At 27.3% G+C, this 22,451-nt stretch overlaps 1 protein-coding gene across 1 annotated transcript; it reads right to left on the bottom strand.

Moving 5' to 3' along the window:
* Positions 1-248: 248 nt before the first annotated feature.
* LOC107457558 (NADH dehydrogenase (ubiquinone) B8 subunit) lies at positions 249-21,410 on the bottom strand. The gene is made up of 3 exons (XM_016075733.4): positions 21,194-21,410; positions 11,381-11,487; positions 249-425 (listed from the first exon to the last, which is right to left on the bottom strand). The coding sequence occupies exons 1-3, from the start codon at positions 21,277-21,279 to the stop codon at positions 334-336; spliced, it is 285 nt and encodes a 94-aa protein (XP_015931219.1). The 5' UTR covers positions 21,280-21,410; the 3' UTR covers positions 249-333.
* Positions 21,411-22,451: the final 1,041 nt, after the last annotated feature.

The raw sequence follows: 22,451 nt of genomic DNA, 5'->3' as shown, positions 1-22,451 counted from the left end.
GGGTCAAGAATCTAAATATGTTGCAAAAGATGTATGTTTATTTAAAAAAAAAGTAAATTTTTAGTCTGATTTCATAAACATCATCAGATAATATTGTCGCCTTTAATATAGTCTACCTTAATTAATTGGCATAATTAAAGTTAACCATAAAATGGCATTGCAATTTTGTGCTCTATGCTATGGGTTAAAATATCATTCAACTATAATTACTAAATACTAGTCAAGATATCAAACAAATTGATAAAAAATTTGAAAATCAACAATATTTATTGCTTTTTAAACTATACACTATGGTTAAATATTTTACATTATGCAAGTTAATGTAATATATTTTTATTTTGTAGCAGTAGCTAACTTTTGAAGAACCTCAAATATCTTGTCACTTCCCAAATTTTTCACAGAAACTGATGTTTCTTTTCCAAATTCTAAAAAATAAAAAATATATAAATATTTTTACATAACTCTAAAACAACAATGATCATGTCAAAATAAAAGTAATTAAGCCTAAGTTTTAAATAAACCATCATGATGAATAATTAGATTAAAATAGTACTTAAATTGAAAATAAGGTGACATTTTAAAACTATTAAGTAGTCTTATTAACAGTGCAAGTACATCGAACCCTTAATATAAGAATTACGAAAAAAAAGGAAGAAAGCTCAAAAAGTATGTGACAAAAAAATATGAAAAAATATTATGTAATAAAATTCACATGAAAATTTAATAAAAAAATAGGGAACAATAATTAATTAATTAAAATAAAGACAAACTACAGAAAGATATAACCTCATTTTCAAAACCCCACAATAGTAGCAACATGTTTAAAATTTGCCATTTATTAAGAGTTCAAATTTATGGTCATATAAGAACAAAATAAGATTGTCAGTCTCTCTTTAGTAAGTATGCCAACTTTGGAAGAATCACCATTTACTACTAAGATACTATAATGCAACCCTGCAAAATTGTATAATGCAAAATTGTAATATAACCCTGCCTCATTTGCATGATTAACATGTTTTGGAAAAAAACTATCAACATTTTTTTTAAATATAAAACAGGATACCAATTTTGAACTGCCTGCTCATCATTAATAGAAGCAGATTCATCATGAATGATTAGTAAAAAAATTCCTTTTCCAAGATTAAAACAATTTTCAGCCCTGATTTGAATGTCTTTTTCTTAACAAGTTTACAACTACAAAGCTGTTAGCATACTGTTCTGATAGTAAATAGTCAAATTTATCTTAACTGGTAATTTTAGAATTATAATTATATCAAAACTTTTCTTTTAATTAATTTGAAATCTTTACCCCCAGGCATTATCTTATCTGTACATACTAAACATAAAGAAATTTAGTATTTAATAATTGATTTTAAACACTACGTAAAATGCATTATTTAAAATAATAATAAAAAAGTATAATAAAACTTCATTCGCTTAAAAAATTTATAAAATAGAAATAACAGTCAACATATTTCAAGCGCTCACAAAAAAGCGCCCATTTTCAAAACTTTCCAGACAGGAATAAGAAGAAACAAAAGTAATTTTAAATATAAAATGTAAAGCTGTCAACGAAAAATGGAAAAGTAAGAAACTAAACTAGAAAATCCATAGAAACCGAGCGAGAAAAAGATGAAAAACAGAACAAGAAAAACAAAAGGGCCGAGAGGGGCAAATTAAGGTAAAATGCATTTCCATGCATTATGGAGAGGTGGTGAGAAACTAATGTCATTACCAAGGAAATCAGCATTCACATGAGAAAAACAGGATTTCATATGAGCTGATGTGACTAGGGTGGAAAAATAATTTTAGCATTGTCGAAATTGAATTAATACCCAAGATTTTAACAATGTGCAACAATTGATGATTTCTTGTTTTCTTGATAACAGATGTATCCAACATGTTCCTTAAGTCTAAATTTTAAAGCCAATCTAGTTTTTTTGATGTAGCCAAAATTGCACTGACAAGGAATGTGGTAAATGTCCCAGCAATTATCAAAATTAACAGGAATTTTAAAAAAATAAACTTCAATTTTATTGACAGACCAAAAAATGACTTTAAAACCATAATGGGAGAAGTTATTAGCAATTTTATAACAAACGAGAGAAAAAAACGGTAAAGAAACAAGTTCTCTGTAAGAATTAAAGGAAAAGGGTCTTTTGGATCCAGTGAGTTTAACAAGAGCTGAATGAACTATAAAAGGGTTAAATCCAAGGTTAGCAGCAAAGAGGCAGAGGAAGATAAGTTCGTAATTCAAAGAAGAAAAGCCAGAGCAAAGATTTAATATGCAGAGAACAAAAGTACAAAATGCAAAAATTTTTTGGCAATTAGGGGGATTAGAATTAACATTAGGAGGCAAAGAGACAGCAAAATGTTTATGATAAACAGAAGCGGAAAAATGATATTTAGTTACATGAACATCTAAAAAGGGTAAAGTAAAATTAATTTCTGCATTTAAGTAAATTGAATGTTGGAGTCGACCAAGTTGACAACAGAAAGAAATTCTTGAAAATCAGTATCACTGTCTACTAAGACAACCATATCATAAACATATCTTTTTCACAATATGAATAATTTTAAAACTTTTTCTTTGAAATAATGCATGGATATTCCACAAAGAATGGGATAGAGGGGCTTGCCCATGGCTAAATCTTCATCCACAAAGAATGGGATAGAGGGGCTTGCCCATAGCTAAATCTTCAATTTGTTTGTAGAAATTACCATTAAATTCAAAAGTAGTTTGGTGAATACAGAAATTGACAAGGGAGATATCTTCAATTTCAATAAAAGAGAGGGGAAATTCTTGCAATTGTAGTTTTAATCAATAAATAGCACCAAGAATGGGAACAATAGTGAAAGCATAGTTTTGTTGAAGGGGAAAAGATGTGCTAGTTGGGAAACAAAATCATAGGAATTTTTAACAATGATACACGCTAAATAGCGAGCAAGTTCATAGCACAAAGTATCAATGTTAGAGACAATAGGTCTAAAATCAAGTTGAAACTTGTGAAATTTAGGAAGGGTAAAGAAACTAAACAATTTGAAACAGTAGAAATGACAATAATAAGTTTAGTGTAGTCTAAAAGAGTACAAGAACTTGCTATTTAATTTTTAATAGTAGTAGAATAAGGAGGGTCAGACTTTAAAATTTTGTAAAGGCAAGAGGCTAATATATTCTTAACATGATTATAGTAATCAGATTGACTGAGAATAGCAGTCTACCCACCTTTATCTACTTTGGTAATAAAAATGTTCGAATGAGACTTCAGTTCATTAATAGCTTGTTTTTTAAGGTAGGTGAGATTAGATTCATTCAAGTGTTTATTTTAAGAAATAGTGTCAGAAATTAAATGTCGGAGAGTAACAATTTGACCAGGAGAAACTTCATACCACCTAAATGTTGTTTCTAATGGGTATATAATATTTGGAAGCGAAAATTTCAAAGTAGCAGTGAAATTTAAACCAAAATTATGGACCTCTTCTTTGGCTTGCTAAGATTAATAGAAGGTAAATTAACAAAAGAATGTAGGGTTAATGGTTTGACAATAGGTTGCGATTGCTTATTAACCAAATTCAGATTATTCAATTTTTTGCTAAGATTACCCATGTGTTTACAGGACAAAAAGCCAAAATAAGCATAGTTTTGTTTTTCCCAAGAACTAAACTGAGAAAAAGAATTGGTAAGGAAAAAATTAAGATTTATAAAGCCCTCTCTCAATATCTGATAAACATTTACAAGTATCTTGAATTACAGCAAACAGCACATAGAATAGCTAATTGGTACCTGTTAACAACCCTATCAACACAACGAGAATTATTAATGCTACATTTGGTTTGAATAAAATAAGGAATGACTGATAAAAACTTGCATTTAGGCAAAAAACCCAAATGATCAAGAAAACACAATTGCTAAGAAAGCATTTAAAAAGATTGATATTAGAACAATTCATAAATTAAAAGGAGGGAGGAAACCCAAGAAAATATCAAAAAGAAAAATAACATTAAATACCCAAACAAGCAAGGCAAGAAGATTTGTCTCTTTTGGTTAACAATGTTTAAAAGCAGTAATAAAGTTAATAAAAATTTTATCATGAGTTCAAGCTCGCCTAAAACCTTATTTCAGTAAACGGGTTCTAGGCTGTGCCAATCGCATCTCGATCTCTCATATATGAATTTTAAGCAATAAAATATAATTACAAGAGTGTTGTGAAGTTTTGTCAAGCACTTTTGCTTCAAGCTGTTTTTAGTGAACTATATGGCAGCACCTGCTTTGGATTTTTTACGGAAGGTAAGTAAATATAATATTACCAATATTATAATATGGTACATATTGTAACGTAACAGTGTGACAACTGAACTAAAAGCATCAATTCCTCGAGAGGTAATGCTAAAATGATGTTGCTTGAGAGACACACACGAGAAGTGATGTTCTTTTTTGTGTAGTTGAAAAAGAGAGTTCTTTTCTGAGAAGAGATATTTTTTTGGGTAATATTTTGTGATTTTTCGTGTGAATGTTTAAAATAATTGTTTGGTACAACTCACGTCTTATTTCTGGTTGTTGTGACACAACAGAATTTTACTGATGGCAGCGGCAGGATATAGTAAGAGTAGTTGATTTAAGGTAGTCAGTGATTGTATATGTAGTTTTTTATCAGTTGTAAAGTATGGCTTTTCTTAATAAAGCGAAAAAAGTGGATTTGATAGAATTGGCCGACGAATTAGGTGAATCTGTTCCACCTCAAGCAAATGTTTGTGAAATTAAAATAATAATTCAAACTAGTAAACATTATGAGGTTGAGGATGTAAAGATGTGTTTGACTCATATAACGGAGGAGAGAATTAGGCGAGAAGAACTTGAAAGACAAGAACAGCGAGAAGAACTTGAAAGACAAGAACAGCGAGAAGAACTTGAAAGACAAGAACGGCGAGAAGAACTTGAACGGCAACATCAATTGGAAATGCGTTAGACTCGAATTAGAAACAAATTCTCAAATTCAGCACCAAAACAGACCGGTGTCAGGTGAAACAAATCATAAAATACAGATTTTACAAATAACTCCAAAATTTAATGAAGGTAAAGATGAAATGTTGTTGTATCTGATAAATTTTGAACGTCGAGCAAAATGCACAAATTCCTAAAGATGAATGGGTGCCTTACCTATTGAGCGTACTACCACCCGACATTTCAAATATGTTGGCGAGAGAGTCTCCTAATGATGCCAATAACTACGACTTTGTAAAAGAATTGATTCTTAAACAATATAAGCTTAATGCAGAGGAACTCAAACAAAATTTTTATCGACATTTTAAATCACCTGAAAAATCTTGGCGAAATTTTGCACAAGAATTAAATTGCTATTTTAGCGAATGGGTTTCTGAAGTAAAAATTACCACTTTCAATGATCTTAAGAGTTTGATGGTTACCGAGCAAATGAAACGTCATGTACCAAATGACATGAGAGATCATTTTCTTGAAGATTGGATGGAATTGAATTCTTATTCCAAATTAGCCGGAAAATTGGACGACTCTGAAAGTTTAAAAACCACTTTCAAGGAAATGTCTGCGTCTTATAATCGAAGTAACCAAGATGATTCTTGGCGATCTCTGAACCAAAGTGATACCAGAACTAAAGAAAAGTTGACTTGGCAGAAAAATAATGTTAAAGAAAATGTTCGCAAAAGAGAATTTGAAAGAAGAAGACAGCTTAGATGCTATGAATGTGGTTCTTATGATCATCTACGCCCTCAATGTCCCAAGGCGAAAACAAATTCAGAAACTGTGGCTTCGCTTCACGTTTCGGAACCAAGGTTTCCTGATATAATGACACCATATACGAGCATTGGCGTGGTAAATGGCATTGGCATTTCAATACTACGAGACACTGGCGCAACCTTGGATTTAATTCCTAGGAGATTTGTAAAACCTGAAATGTACACGGGTGAATTTGTTTGGTGAATAAATTGCGGTAGCTTTCCTTTTTTCAAGTTATTTAAGCATTTTCTTTCTTTTTTTGAAGTTTGGCTTTAATTTCTACATTTATAAATTTTAATATTAATAGTCTGACCAGGATTGGCTGGTTTAAACCAAAGTAGTTCACCAAGTGGTTTTATTGAAAAAATACTAAGTCTGTTCTTTTTTTAAAAAATATTATATATAATTAAATTTCTATTATTTATATAAATTCTTTCAGTTTGATTGTAAGAAAATGAAAAAAGACTTACAATTTTGAGTTTAATTCCTACTGGCAATCGGTATTATCTCAAATAAACATAAATCTGCAATTTTTAAATGTTTAGTCAGAAATGCCTTTTCATAAAAATTTCTATGTTAAACAGTGTTAGCATTTGGTCCAGAAGAAACCTACTTTTTTCCAAGACAGAGGAAGAAACTTGTAAAAAATCAAAAGAAACACGACAAAATGGAAGAAACTAAAAACTCACATTAAATTTAATACAGATGGAATCATTTAAGCCCATCTGTAAATTTTTATAAGGGCAGGCAGAAGTAAATAATACAATAATTATACTTTAAATCTAAAAATTTATCATTATTAACAACTGATAAACTGGTTAGAAAAATTACAGAATTAGTAATTTCACAAATCATTCTTTTTTAAATACTTTTGAAATGACAAAATTGTGTCGAATTATACTTATATGTTACCTTAACTGTAAGTTGAAAAATATTTCTCTTAGAATAACTTAAATTACCAAGTTATTATTTTTATTTTTTTTAATTTTTTAATTCAACATAAGATAGTGCATGAATTTATCTTTAAACAGCTATTCTACCCTATATTAGGATTTCCTTTTTAATACTGCACCTACTTTAAGATTTAGAAATACATTTGAAATATTATAAGTGGTTAAAAATTGATTACAAAGATGTTTTTTTTCTTCAAAAAATATCCCTTTTAAATAAAACTACTTTTTAAAGATATAATAAGTAGAAAAAATTTATATAAAATTTTCCCTTTTTTCTTAGTTGGCATTCAGAAAAATTAAAACAAAGATGCATCAATTAAAGTGTCATTTTGAAAATGCTGTAATTTATAGCACTCCACAAGTATCAATGTAATTTTACTAACTAAGACTTATTAACACAATATATTTACAAGAAGTTTTAAAACTATGAAAACTTTATGCAAACTTATATTAAAGTGCTTGGTAAATTTTTTTATTGTTGATTTCTTTAAAAGAAATTATGAATTTTTAAAAAAATAATCAGTTGATGTAAATCATGACTTATACCAATGAACCCTTCTTTTTACTTTTAATCTTGAGAGCTGTTTGTAATATGTTAGTAAACTTTCATGTATTTCAATTAGAAAAATACATTTTCCCACAATAAACAGTTCATTGAATTCCGTTAATCACACATTTTAATTAGCTAATTATTCATACAATATATTTACTTATAAATATTTTCAGTCTCAAATTTAGAATATGAATGCTACAATTTGATTTTAGGTGATCCGAAGAGGAGAATGAGCAGAAACCAATGGATAGTAAACAGCATGGATAAGTGAATGTGAGAATTAATGTGTTAGAACCTACAGAAAGTAAATAATACAATAATTATAATTTAGATCTTAACTGCTTCAAGCTTATAACTTATTAATGTTTGCTCTTACTCATTCTGATAACGGAATATTTTTTTTCTAAGCAAAGTATTAGTTTTGCATTCTTCAATTTTGAATGAACAATATTTTAAAGCCACTGTGCATAGTAATAAAATTTTATAAAATTACATTATTATGCTGACTGATAAAGAGAATTTTGTGTCAGGAACATGGTTCATATAAAAAATAACATAATTGTTATTTGGCATGAGACATTTTATAAGTCCTCTGCAATACAAGTGATCCTTAACCTCAAAAGTTTGTGCCCCTCAACAATAATTTTAAAATTAGTGATTTCCCAGGATTGTTGCAAAATTTTTTCAGGTTTAAGCAAAAATATTTAATATTCCTTAATAATTCTTGTCAAAATCAAACTTTCAGACATTTACAGGCTTTTCAGAGCCCATCAGGTTGATCTATAATTTGAGCTATAATATATAGTACAGGTAATAGAGTATTTTACCAGGAAAAATTGGCAGGAGTTTTTATTTTTTGTACATTTATGTTTTTTGGGGTGCTAAATACGAATCCACATTTCCTGACCAAATTTTTTTTGAGAAATATATTTTTCCGGAAAAACCTGCTAAAATTCAGTCTTTTGTATTCAACCTTTACTTGATTTAAGACAAAAAAATTTTGGTGGCATATTTGAAAACTGGAGAAAATTTCCTACTAATTCTATGCTTTCAATTTGTCTGTAGGATAATAAATTAAAGAATTATGAGTTTGAGAATAATGAATAATATAGCAGAATGATGTCTTTCTCAGTACTTTTGCTGAAAAAATTGAGAATAATTAATATGAGGTTAGAAATTTATAAAAAAAATTTCATAGAATCTACTGATATATAATTAAAAAATATTTCCATTCTCTTGAAGGGAGAACTACCCCTTTTCCAATAACCATAATTTTTCCAAAGTCGTCATTTTTAGGGTTTTTCCAATTTTAATTCTCTGTTTATGACCCTACATTTTTACGTAATTTAGACTTATGACAACACTAATTTCCGACCTCCAATCCCACTGATCAATTTATTCTCAGACCCTGAGAAGAGAGTTGACCCCTTAATCCGCCCTTCTAAATAACTATAATTTTCTTTAAAATATTTCTAAAACCACTATCTCTCTCTTTTTCAAGGTTTCTGCAAATAAAGTTTGAAATGTGAAGTTCTTTCTCCAATTTTTTATTTGATCTAAAAAATGAAAATTGTTCCCCCTCCTGACAGCCCCATCCTCAAAAACCAAAAAATTTTAAGGGAATTTCTCGCAATTTTTTTAATTAATAAGCAATCAAATTTAAGAATAAGACTTTTAACATTTCAATGCAAATGAAACATTTACATGAAACAAAAATACCAATCTAACATTGTAAATAAAAATGGAAACAAAAATAACTTTTATTTAGCAAGTTTAGTGTAAAATTTATCCTTTTGTAATAATAATAATATCCGAGGGATCCTAGTTAGGTTGTGATAAATATCAATATGTTGCCCTCCTCAACTATGTAGCTTTCAAGGATATGAAGCTTAAATTATTGCACAGATAAATGAATCAAAATAAATTTTCCTTATTTTTTTCTCACATATTTCTTGAATATGACATCAATGATAGATGAGAATGTCACTTTGAAAAGATCATCAATAGCATAAATATGAATAGCATTAATTATCCTTATTTATTTCCAACAACTGAATTCCACAAAAAACTGATTAAATTTAGATTTGTTACTTGCAATACTGGAAGTTATAATTCTGTTTTTGGAAGGAAAAAAATTTAAAAATTTAAGAAATAAAATTATGTCTAGTGATAAACATTTTATTAAAAATAACAACCAAGACATTATTAAATATTTAAATTACAATAAAATTAATATAGTATTCTTACATGTGATTATGAAACTTTATTTACGAGTATACCCCACAGTAATTTAAAGAATATTTATTAAGAAATTTTTGATAAATATTTGATTAATGAAGATATTATTAGGGAAGATTGGATTAATTTAAGTAATGTAAACATTTTTGAAAATTAACTATTTAATGGTATATGTTTCTACAAACAAATTCAAGGTATCTCAATGGGAAATTGTTACTTAAGTGCATTTGCTAGTATTTTCTCACATTTTTATGACCATAAATTTTTGCAACATAATTTATTAATTGAGTTTAGATTTATTGATAATTTAATAATTTTTTAATGTAATGATTTTGATTTAATTAAAGATATTTATCCTAAAGACCTTAATTTAATAAAAACTAATTTAAGTTTAATGTTATTAGTTTCACACATTTTAAATTTATTGGTAATAATAAAACAGATTTTCTTTCAGCTATTAAGAATTTAAAAATCACCTTAGAGAATTATGATTTTACTTTTAATTATTGTAATTAAAATTTTTCAATTCAATATATTTTAAAGGAGTTAAACTAATTCGACCCATGTTGAAGCCCGCAAAAATAGGCCTACACAGTGAAATTTAGGTTTTTTTTTTTTGTTGTTCCTGAAGAATATCGATGGAATCTTTTCATTGCATTTTTATATCATTGAAAGTTTTTGCTCTCTTTTTCAAGTTTTTCAAAGTGGTCAACACTAAATTTTTAAAGATCTGGAAATTTATATTTTATTTCGATTGATAACTTCATCTTCATTTATATTTCTTATATGTAGACGTGTCCTTATAAGTATTTTCTCAGTGTATTTTTGACTTGTGTTTTTTGTTATCATTAAATTTTGATCATTATTTAAATATTTGAATTTTTTATTGCATTTTTTTAATTATTTTATTAATTATTTCTGCATTATTTTATTGCATTAGTTTAACCATTATAGGGCATCTAGGCACAGTCAGTTTTTGGTTTAACCACTGACAACAGAAAGGCTCCAGTGTGTTAGCAGACAGTGCGTCCCCAGATGAAGTGCCGTTTTTGCTAGCATGCATGTCTTTAGAATTTTGTTTTTGGTTTATCCTTTTATTTAAATTGTTTACACAAAACAAATTTGGTTTTAGCTGCTTTTAGCGCTTTTCTGTTTTGACTTATTATTTCAATATTTTGTTCTTAAAGTACTTTTCTTAAAATTTGCTTAAATCAATTTTATATTTTGACAGGATTTTGATAAGCAATTATCATTCCTGTCCAAATTATTTTTGCCTAGTGCAGTATGTATCAATGGCCAATTGAAATGTATACCCCTTTCTGTCTCTCACTCTCTTCTTTTCATTATGCATTTGGATAGGAGAACTCACATAAGTGTTGTTAGAAGTTCAAATTGAGTAAAAATTTGAGATAAGCAGAAAAATCAAGAAAAACCCTAAAAATTATAATTTTGAAAAGGTTTAGAAAAAATTATCATTATTTGGGGACGGAGAGTTCACTCAAGTGGGTGGATGTCATTCCTATGCTATAGTAGTCATTACTCCCACAGTCATAATTCTCTGATTTATTACCCTATGGATACATTGTAGGGATAGATTTTGTATGAATTTTCTCTAGTCTTGATAACATAAAACTGGATTTAGTTTCTTCAAGAAAGTAAAGTTTCAAAAAGAAAGGTAAGTAAAGTTTCAAGTAGTTAAGTTTCTTCAGGAAAAAAATATTTCCCAGAACAAATTTTAGTTGCAAAGGCAGATTGATGTTCACTTCAAAAAACAAAAATGTACCAAAAAAAAATAACTACTTTCGCCAATTTATCCAGGTAAACTCCATTTTTGAGCTCTTGCCTGGACTACTGGTAACAATGTTAAGAATGAAAAAATCTTACCATATCTAGCATATATTTTAGGTTCCACATTTCTACATTCACGAACCAGCATTGGAAACTGTGGATTACTTTTCTTCAAAGGAACATAATGCTTTTGTATAAATTCTCTAAAATGAAATTTCAATAAAAAGTACTTAATTTACAGTTTCAATTAAACATGAAATCAAATAATTAAAAAAACAATTATTTAAATTAAAGAAAAATAAAGTAATCTAAATCATTACTGTAACAACAAAATATAGGGTGACAGTTATTCTAAAATTTTATATGCAATTTAAAATGCATTTTTTCCCAACAAATACCCAAATAAATATACCCAATATATAATAAATATACCCAAAACCTTTTTTCTGAAAATAGGAAATGATTTAAATCTTCATACTTTATAATTAATTAAAATAACTTTTTTGAAATTATTGACAAATAATTTAAAAAATATTATTATTCACTCACTTTTGAAGTAAAAATGTTTCTCAAACCTTTTTTTATTAAAAATCATTAAAACATTTTCCATGTAATTATAGATGCTTTAAAAAAGGCATCATTTTCTTCTTCTTCTTTTTCTTTTAATTGCTACTTTAAACACCAAGTCAAAACACTAAAAATGCAATTATAGAAATAAAAAAATTTTCTTACATGAAAAAAAATTTTTTTTGGATGATCTGAACAAGAAATACTTTTTTCCCAGTCAGACAAATTTTGTTACATGTTTTAACAAAAAAGCATTACTTTCCATTAGAAACACAAATTTAATATGTTTTTCCAATAAATTTTAATAATAGATCTTAAATTTGAAACCTTAGTAATAATGATGGAAATATATTTATGAGTTAATCCTCACCGCCTAGTTTATTACTTAAGAAGACTTTCCATGTCCTCATGCTTAAGAAGACTCTTTGTTCATTAAAACATTAAAGTGTTGTGGATGGAGAGAGGAAAAGGTAAACATGTTGTCATAATTATGCCAATATAATTATGAAATCAGTATTCAAATTATTACAAATCAGCAATTAAATTATTAGAAATCAACAATAATTAAAAGAAAAAAAGTTTAGTCATCATCAAAAATTTGTTAAGAATAGAAAGCATCATATTAACTTATAATCCATCATGAAGAGAACTACTAAATGGAAGTGCATAAATTATGGCATACGCGAGAAGTAATTACTTGTCAGGTAGCACAGTGGTCTGGTTAGACAAAGAAAGTACCGTCAAAAAGATAGTGCAAAATTTCTCATTACATTTAAATGTTGTTTTTTTTTCAGATTTATGACAAATTAAATACAATGTTGCAAACTGTGCATAAAATTTCCTTAAACAATTAAACAGGATTAAGCTTAATTTAAACTGAATTTACACTGTGTTTAAAGTTAAAAATGTGCATATTTTGTTGAATTTCATGAAAACAACTAAGAGAAATGTAAAACTACTACTTCAAAACAAAAATGTAAATCTTGTTTGTCGAATACGCAAGCATATACGTGTGTTTTGGTAGAACTAGAAGAGGAATAGACTTTGTAAACTGGTATGGCGAAACCTGCATTTTGTTCGCTCACACATCTTGATGAATTTCATAATGTCTTTTTGCAGCAATCAGTTTCTTTTAATTTGATTTTAAGCAACAAAAATGAGTAACCAGCAAATCTTGTTTTGATAACCGAAAATAGAATTTTTTTTTTAATCAAAATAAGTAACATTTGGACACAGAAACTCAGTTATTTTAATTAGGTGTTATTTAAAATGTAGCCATTTTAAACTCTTATGAGTTGAACACAAAAATTTTAGCAAACAAAAATGAAATTTGAAAATAATAATTAATCTTAAGTCATCTATTTTAATAATATCAACTTATTTTGATAATTTTTTTATCAACAAAACAATCAAATATTGAAAACAAAATATGAAATATGTTTTATGAAAATGAGGAACCTTGGACATCGAAACAAAGCGACAGTGAATATGTTTGACAATTATTTTTAACATTTTTTTACTGAAAAGTAGCAGCAAATTTGATAACAAGGAAGAATAGTTACTGGTGCAATAAATAAATAGTTAAAATAAGTGTTTTCAATACATTAGTCTGTAAATTAATCAGTCTTTGAAACCCATCAGAACCTAACAATTAAAGGGAAATGATGAGTTTTCGTGAGGATGCCTATTTAAAAATCCGAAATGGTTAAAACCAACAAAGCACAGAGAACATTAAACCAAAATAGCAATTATCATTACTGTTTTAAAAAATGCTGTGTCTCTACTTTTTTTTAAAAGATCAAACTTATTCTTAGAAGCTGATTGAGATGCTTTAGAAGCGACTGTTTCTTTTGTCACTTTCCTTTCAGTTGCTTGAGATTTTAGTTCCTCTGCAACAGTTAAATTTGCAAGCTGAAACAGCTGAATTTTATCACAACTAAAAATGACAGCATCCTTTTTACAAAAATTGCAAAACCCACATATCTTCTACGAGAGCACCATATGCATAATTTCTTTCCAGAATCAATCTTTTGATTTAACCAATTGTCATGAAATTTTAAATACCAGGGCATTTTGTACAGAAAAAGAATTCGGTTCTTATCAATAAGTGCTTTAAAAACAAAAACGTGCACTGATAAGTAAAGATTAAAAACTGTGCACTATTCGTTCAACTGCATGAGAAAATCGAAAAATAAGAACTGCTAAATAATACATCTGACCGAACATAAATATGCATGAAGAAAGATCATTTGCATTCCTTGCTTTTAAAACCATAGAAATAAGCAAGCAAAATAGCAGTCTATTTTCAGGGTGAAAGCTGAAAGGCAATTCATTCTAATAAGTGGCCAAGATCATGGAATGAAACAAAACACAATCTTCTTCCTTTTGGAAAGTGGTTGAATCCATTCCTTATCTACAAGAATGGGTTTTTACCAGGAAAATCAGCTGTGTAGCAGTATTTTATTGTTTTGTTTTTTTACTTGCCGTTTTGAATTCCTCTTTTCTGTGCAGCATTTCAAGGAAGTCCAAAAAAAAAACAACACCCAAATTGAAACTCAATTTTGAGAAAAAATGTGAGACAAAACACTGTTTTTTTTTTAAGTCCCGTATATATTCTTAACGCAAGTAGCAACTTTCTGCTCATTGAAGATGTGCCCTCATATCCTTACCATTTTAAAAATTTCAAATTTAAATTTAATTCTTCGCAAGTATTGATTACCTTATCTAATAATCTTTTCCAGTAATGTCTTTAACTAGTACAAAAGTTTAAAAAAAAAATTTCAAGACTAGCCCTTGATAGGTTTTTTCTAAATATGGGACAGGGATAATTGTTCAAGTCCGCTAATGCCCAAAGTTTCATAAGCTAATATGCTGAAACATTCAAATTTATTGATTTTTCCACAAGTGCATTTAAAATAATACTTCCACAAATTTAATAAGCTTATTTTAAATTTGAGGACTAATGTAGCACTTTTTAAAAGCTGCTTTAATTTATTAAAAATTTATTCAGAGGCTTTTTCACAAGAGAATTCGGTATCGCATGGCTTCTCTTACTTCTGACTACAGAAGAAAAAACAGAATAAACAAAATGCACCATCCAAATTTCATAAATATTCTAACAAAGATAATTCTTTGAAATTTTGATTTTCTCCTTCCACTGGTAGGAAACTTCACAGATTCATGGCATGCCCATTTTTTATCATCAGTATATTTTTTATCATGCTCTAGTCATCCAATATCTTTTAGCATTGAATCACTTCCACTTCTGATAACTGAGGCATTTAAGAATGGAATGAAAAAAATCATCTCTATTGAATTTAGAGTAGCAGAGCTGAACAAACAAATAATAAAAATCTACATTGTTTTTAAACGTTTTCAACAAGAATGAGAGACAAAGGAGTTTCAAAGATAAAAAGCAAAAACTTAAAACTATTGAATAACAAATATTAACTAGTATTGAATAACAAATAAAAAAAAAGGCATTAATACAATTCACATTCAAAATTAATAATTTTTGAAATAAAGCAGAGCTGCAAGAAATGGAACAAAACAGTATTAGTTTAGGGATGGAACAAAACAGCACTAGTTTTAATAAAGTAGTAAAATAAAGAGAAAGAATCCATAAAATGAGAATAAAGGTTAATTGAAATGTTTGTTTTATTGTTTGTTTAATTGTTTCACTGTTTGCTGCTTTACTGTTTGTTTAGAAAAATGTGCATTTACAATTATTATAACAACTCAAATACTAACAAGACAGAGGTGACAAGTGGTTCAAAAAAATTTTTTTAAATTAATTTTCTTTTAATTAAATTAATGAGCACACATAATTAAAGTTATAAAGATAACAAATTTCATTTGGAAAAACAAAAACAATGTAATAGCAATCAATAAAAAATAGAAAACAACAGAACATATTAACGTTTGGTCTGTTATCCCACTGTAAATCTGATGGGATATCCAATCAAGTTTAATACACACAGGATCCTTTTAATTTTATAGAATTTTTATTTAAAAAAAAAAGATTATAAATTTAAGAAGTTATCTGGCAAAATTGACTTGTGTTTCACTAGTCTGATGATAATACAGAAATCATTAATAAATAAAACTTTTAAGCATTATAATTCCTAATTGGTTACTTTTTATCTTGTTTTAGTCAAGTATTTTAATGAAAGAAGGTGTAAAAGAACATGGAGTGTTTCAAATTTTATATCCAATATTCTAAATCCCTTCATAATGAATGAAAATTGGAAAATGAATTCCTTAGAAAAAAGCAAGTTGGTTTCCAATGTGGAAGCAGAACAACGCAAATATCTTATCAATATCTCAATCTAAAATTATTCTAACATTCAAAAACAAAAATTCAAGGAGCAAATATGAAATCCAAAAGACATCATGGACAAGCGAGTGTTTCATACAAATCAGGGGATTTTAAATTTGGTTTCAACTTATCATGGTCAGGGTCATAAATAACATGGTTTAAACCATGTGATTTCTTTAAAGAAACCAAGCCTGGTTTTTTTTTAACAAATATTTTAGATAATTAAATTTTCTATTATTTATATAAATTGTTGCAGTTTGATTATAACAAAATGAGAAAAAATTAAAAATATTTACTATTTTGAGTTTAATTCCTACTCGGAATCTGTATTATTTCAAATAATCATAAAGCTGCAATTTTTAAATGTTTAGGAATGAAATGGTTTTCCACAAATATATTTATGTGAAAAAATGTGGGCAATTTGCCCAAAAGAAACTTGTTTTTTTCAGGACAGTGGTAAAAACTGAAAAAAATCAGAAGAAACTAGACAAAATGGAAGAAAGAAAAAATGACCAAAATACAATTGTTTAACGTTAATTGCTAAATTATAAGAATAACTCCAATTAAACAGATTAAATTTAAAACTGTAACAGAAAGTTTAAATTTTTTCATTTACTTTTTTTTTAATTATTTACTTATTCATTTATTAGTTTTTTAGAGAAATTTGAAATCTATATATCATATTTATTAAGAGTTGGTTTGAGTATTCATACTTTATTTGATTATAAAAATCAGTATGCTATTTATAATTAAGAAATTAAGAATCCAATATGCGTTATTAGTAGTATCTATGTTTAGTACTTGATTTTTTAATTTAGTGTTTTTAATAAAGTTTGATTATGCTATTTTAATAGTTCTTTATATAACAACAAAATTAAGTTTTACTACACTCTTTAACACAAAATATTGAAAAACCAGTTATTTTAATTTTCAAAGAAATTCATTAAACAAATTTCAGAATTTTTTCTGCTTTTTAGATTTCACTTATTTAAAATTGATATTTCAGAATAGATCAAATATTAATATTATTGTTTGAACTAGATCACAATTACAAACGGTTTACAAAAGTTTATTTAGATATCTGATATTTTTTTTTTTTTTTTTTTTTGTTTTAAAAAGAGTTTCATTTGGATTGGAAGAAGCCGATTTCATTTAGCAGTTTCTTTTCAATGTGGAAAAAACTTGCTATCCCTGATTGTCAAATAATGTGAGCAAATTCAAAATTAAGTCATAACATCTCTTAAAAATGCTTAGAATAAAAAAACCATGCTCTGTAGTTTTTAAAATTATATGTAATTATTGATAGGGTTCAAGTTTCACAAAGCTTATTTTTATCTACTTGTTAAATACATTATGCCTGTTACAGTCAAAAGTAGAAATGTGAATGAGGTGCTTTTCTAAATTTAATGTTTTCAGTTTAATTTTAGAATTATTTTTTGTCACCAGTGTTAGTAAATTTGCATCGTACACATGAAGTAAATATTCATTATTGTAATTTATTGTTTCATATTAGATTTAAAAAAAAAATCTGTTAACAAAAAATATTAAATTTATTTAAAATATTTTTTATATATTTATTTAATGCTGCAATATATCAATAAGAATATTGCTAAATTTTAAGCTCCTTTGTGTTAAAATAAATGACCAAAAAAAATTTCTTTATTTCCCACACCTTAGTATTAAAACATACCTTTACTATTTTATAAGTTTATATTTATGCAGTTCATTTGTCTTTTACATTTCTTTGCATCATTCTATGAATCTTAAATATTTTTTAATTGAGAAAATATTTTGAATTGAATATCTGACACTCATTTAAATCAAAGTTTGTATCACTTCAATAATTAAAAAACAAAAAGTTTGTTTTAGACAATTAACTGATATTACTGATAAATAATGGCATTAATGTAAATAATGTAGAATTACAACAGTTTCATATATACTAATTTTTAACTATAATCACAACTAAAAAATTATTTAGATATTAAATATTTATTTGTTAGTTAAGTGGAGTTGTAAAGTAACAAATATGCATATTCAAAATCTTTACTAACTATACTTTTTATCATACATATCACAGATTTATGAACAAAAGTGAATTTTTTTTGGTTTTCTTTATCAAAATATTAATACAGTTAAAACCGAGAAAAAAACTGGTTTAAACCAAAAAATAATCTTTCTTTTTTTTGGAAAAAAAAAACTTTTTTCTAACTTAGATCATAGTACTTGAACACAAACCCATCCACATGAAGAAAATTTGTCATGTAATACAATACCCAAATGGCGAAAGTTTATCATTTTTTGCATTGCAATAATCATCAAAAAACACTCTGATTTGATCCAGGATGAGCAAATAATGCTAGAAGGATGAAGGACATAAACACATAAATTGTAAACACATAAATTAACAACAGACAGAGAGAGTATGACTGCTAATATTAAGACTTTAAACTTAATGGCGGTTTAGAAAATGAAAGAATGTTTCTTCCCCATACACTGTTTCCCTAGCTATTAACATGGAAAACGAGTTTTGCTATACAGAAACAACTACAGGTTAAAATACGGCTTTTACATGCAGAACTGTCAGCGAGTTAAAATAAAATGCAAAATAATATTTTAAGCACCAGGTTGAAACGTATTTTATTTAACTATTTATTAAGGTTTTTCAATGAATAATTCAAAAATATCCTTTTCTGCTCTTTAAATGTGCTAACATAGTAAAATTTAAACAAAAAAAGAAAAAAGAACTGAATACTTAAACTATGCATTTTGTTTTATTGCATGTGAAAGAGTGATTTTCTCCTTCGTTGCTGTAATATAAAAATATATTTCAGCACTATTTAATTACTATCATTATTCAATTAGTATCATACTTTTACTGCATACAATTTATAACGTTATTAAATTTTATATAAATACTCCTAGTTTGTTTTTTTTAATCATTAGAATCAATACAAATTTTAATACAAAATATTTAAAGCAATATCCCATATATATTTTATATAAACAATTAAAACAAATTGATTATAGTGGAATGATGAAAAGGAAAAAAAATGATAAATATAATTTCATATAAAACAGTAAAAGTAAGCTTTAGTACTAATGGTTTAGCAAAGTACAAACTGCTTTTTTTCATTCATTTAAACATACAGCTTTAAGTTAAATAATATAAGGGTTTGTAGTGTCAAGGTCTAAGATATACATTATTGGGGTCGTCTTAAAATTCCTGATAAAAAAATATCTCATCATTATTTGTTTTGATTTATAACTTTTTGTCCTCATACTCCCAATTTGTGAGTGCTCAAAACATCTCATTTTCTATGAATACAAATGAAGATTTTAAAATAATTGATTCAAAGAATTAAAAGATTTGGATTTTTGATTCAACGTCCTATAATTTTAATTCCTAGTCCAAGTAAAAACTACAAAATTCAATTGTCTAAACTTATGTAAGAGACTGTCCACTAAGCATATATATATGCATCAGGCATATAGCCTTACCGGCAAGAATCCTTGTTTCTAAGTTCTTGAGACCTCTGTGATTTTATAAAGGGAAAAAAATACTCAAATAAAAAATTTCTCATTCTCAATTTTTTTCATGAATTTAGGAGTTTGTAAACTAATTTATTATTTTCAGTAAATGTAGTAACAAATCTTTAGGGTGAATATTTTCACGATTGTCAATTTTTCTCCTTCGTGTGATTTTAAAAATGAAAAATTCCAGCAACAGTATCAATCATATCATAACATTTTAAATGTGGAATTAGGGCATTGTCTATGAAATTACTTTTGAACATTAATGCAAAGTGGCATATTGACTTTTACTTTTGATATTATTGAAGCCCTACTTTAAAATTACAGTATTCAATTAAGGAAGTTCTATATTAAATTATTAATTTCAATTAAACATTTGTATGACAGAAGACTAATTAATGAATATTAGTAATTTTGTTTTTTCTTATGCAACAGTAGGATTAAAATCTTCTAAAATATTGATATCAAACTGTTAAGCATTGTTCAGTGCTCCATCAATTAAATTTTTTGGAAACAGTCAAAAATTTCTGCTCTGAACAAAATAATTCTGGAATAAAATACTCTATTTTTTATTGTACTTACGTATTACATGAAAAGAAATACTCTATTATACAATTAAAGTAATGTAAATAAATTTAGAATTTTTTTTGTTATATATAATGTTTTTTGGATATAAAAAAATCATTTTGAAAATATTATAATAATGAATAAAAATCTTATTACAATACAAATTTGTTCAAACTCATAACAGAAAAGAATTTCTAAAAACATCTCATTTTAAAATCTATCAGATTATGTATTTGGTGAGGGTCTATTTTATTTCAAACATTTCTAGATACATAACCTAATTTTAAATTTGCTCACATTAATTTTATTTAATACAAATATTTCTGCAGGTTAACAATCATACGTAAACATTTAAAAACTATATATATAAATTTTTTAAGAAATGCAGATGTGTATCATTAAACTTATATGAGAAAATTTAATATTTTTTCAAATGTGCTAGATTCAAACTAAAACTATTTATATGAATAATAAAAAATTGAAACTTTAAAAATATTTAAAAGAAACAAAAACAGGCTTCGCTCTTTAAAATCCATCTATTTTTTGCATCATCACTTCAAATCGTTGTAGCACTCATTTTCCGATTCTATTATTTGTTTTTGTAGTTTAAATATAGGTTACGTTATATTTTTTGTTATTTAATTATTCGTAGCATTTAGAGCAATTATAATTCTTACGATCTATTACACTGCTTTTTATAACTAAAAAATACCAAAATATATTTTTGCTTGAATTTAGAGAGTCTGAAAAAAATATATTTGTAAAGAGACCCCGATGCAGTGCCCTGGTCTTTTTCTCGTGCACCACTGCCCCGATGTCGTCAAAAAAAAATCTCCATTGCTTTTCAATAGTATTTATCATGTGAACATAAGAAATATGTTAAATAAGTCCCTGCAAATGATCTAAATAAGCAAATATTATACCTGAAACCTAAACTTTCGTTAGAGTTCTGACATAAATGGAAACGAAATTCTTTTAAATAAGGACCTAACTTCAAAGCTTTTGACATTTTTGAACTTGTCTTTCTTTTACACTTATATTTGTTTATTATTTACGTTCTTCACAAATTTTTCAGACGCTTTTGGCTGCTTACTATTGCTGTAGAAATGCCAAAACCGAGCTCAGTACTTCAGATTAAAGGCCTATTCCTTCTGCGTGCGGTTCACGCTTTCGGTTAATATCACCACACAAAGAAACTGCAAGGTTTGCCATGTTTAGAGTGTTATCCTTTATTTGGCAATGGATGGTGTTTTCAATAGAAATGTAAACAATAACAATCTCGAGCTCGGGACCTACTCTAGTTCCGGTTAAAAAGTTTGCAGCTGCTTACTACATGCTATTCTGATAGGCGATGTTTTCAAACGGATAATTCTGTTTTCAATAAAAGAAATTAACTAGATAATTTCTGAGCTCAAATCTGCCGTATTTCATAAGATATTAATGTTATTATGTAATTCTGGGGAGTTTGGAGTGAAAATTTGCTTTAGTTATTTTGTTATTTCTTATTGAAAAAGGTGACATGGTTGCTAGATTTTGAATAACTCGATTTTTTGGCAGTCTTGATTTGGCCTCTTTCCATTTGTTTATTACTGTTTGTTCGTGTTGCAAGATGTGCACCATCTTACGCTAGTGTTAACACTTTTAGTATTGTAAACAGTATTGTTCGCATTGTGAACATAAGTAATAAATAATCAAATGCATTGTTTGCAAGAATCTCAAAACACAATTATGCCAAATGGCTTTAAAATACAACTGAAACAGTAACCCGGAAATTTAGGCAGTCCCGAGCTTGCAGCGCTCCCTAGTGTAGAAAACACCATCCATATTAGTGAGAAATATCACAGTAGAAATATAATAATATTTGATGGCGCCCTGCGTTTCAAGTCTAAGCTTAAAAATCAATCGGAAGTAGTGACCCAGAAATCTTACGACGAATTTTAACTGGTAACGCCATCTGTTTTTAGCTTTACTCGGTCAATCATCCATATATGGACGTTAGCATATGCACTAAATCCTTCTGGAAGCCTAAATTTTCCCTGAAGGCTGATAATTTCTCTACATATGAACTTGACGCGTCAATGAAAAAAAAATTACAAACAATTAATAGTAATTTAGTTAGACAGGGACACATCGTCACCTCGTTCCTAATACCTCATTTTTTTCATTTCCTTTCAAACCTTG

The sequence above is a fragment of the Parasteatoda tepidariorum genome, chromosome X2 (genome assembly GCF_043381705.1).
Source record: "Parasteatoda tepidariorum isolate YZ-2023 chromosome X2, CAS_Ptep_4.0, whole genome shotgun sequence".
Classification (NCBI taxonomy): Eukaryota; Metazoa; Arthropoda; class Arachnida; order Araneae; family Theridiidae; genus Parasteatoda; species Parasteatoda tepidariorum.
Note: the sequence above shows the minus strand (reverse complement) of the source record. Positions and strands in the feature narration are given on the sequence as shown.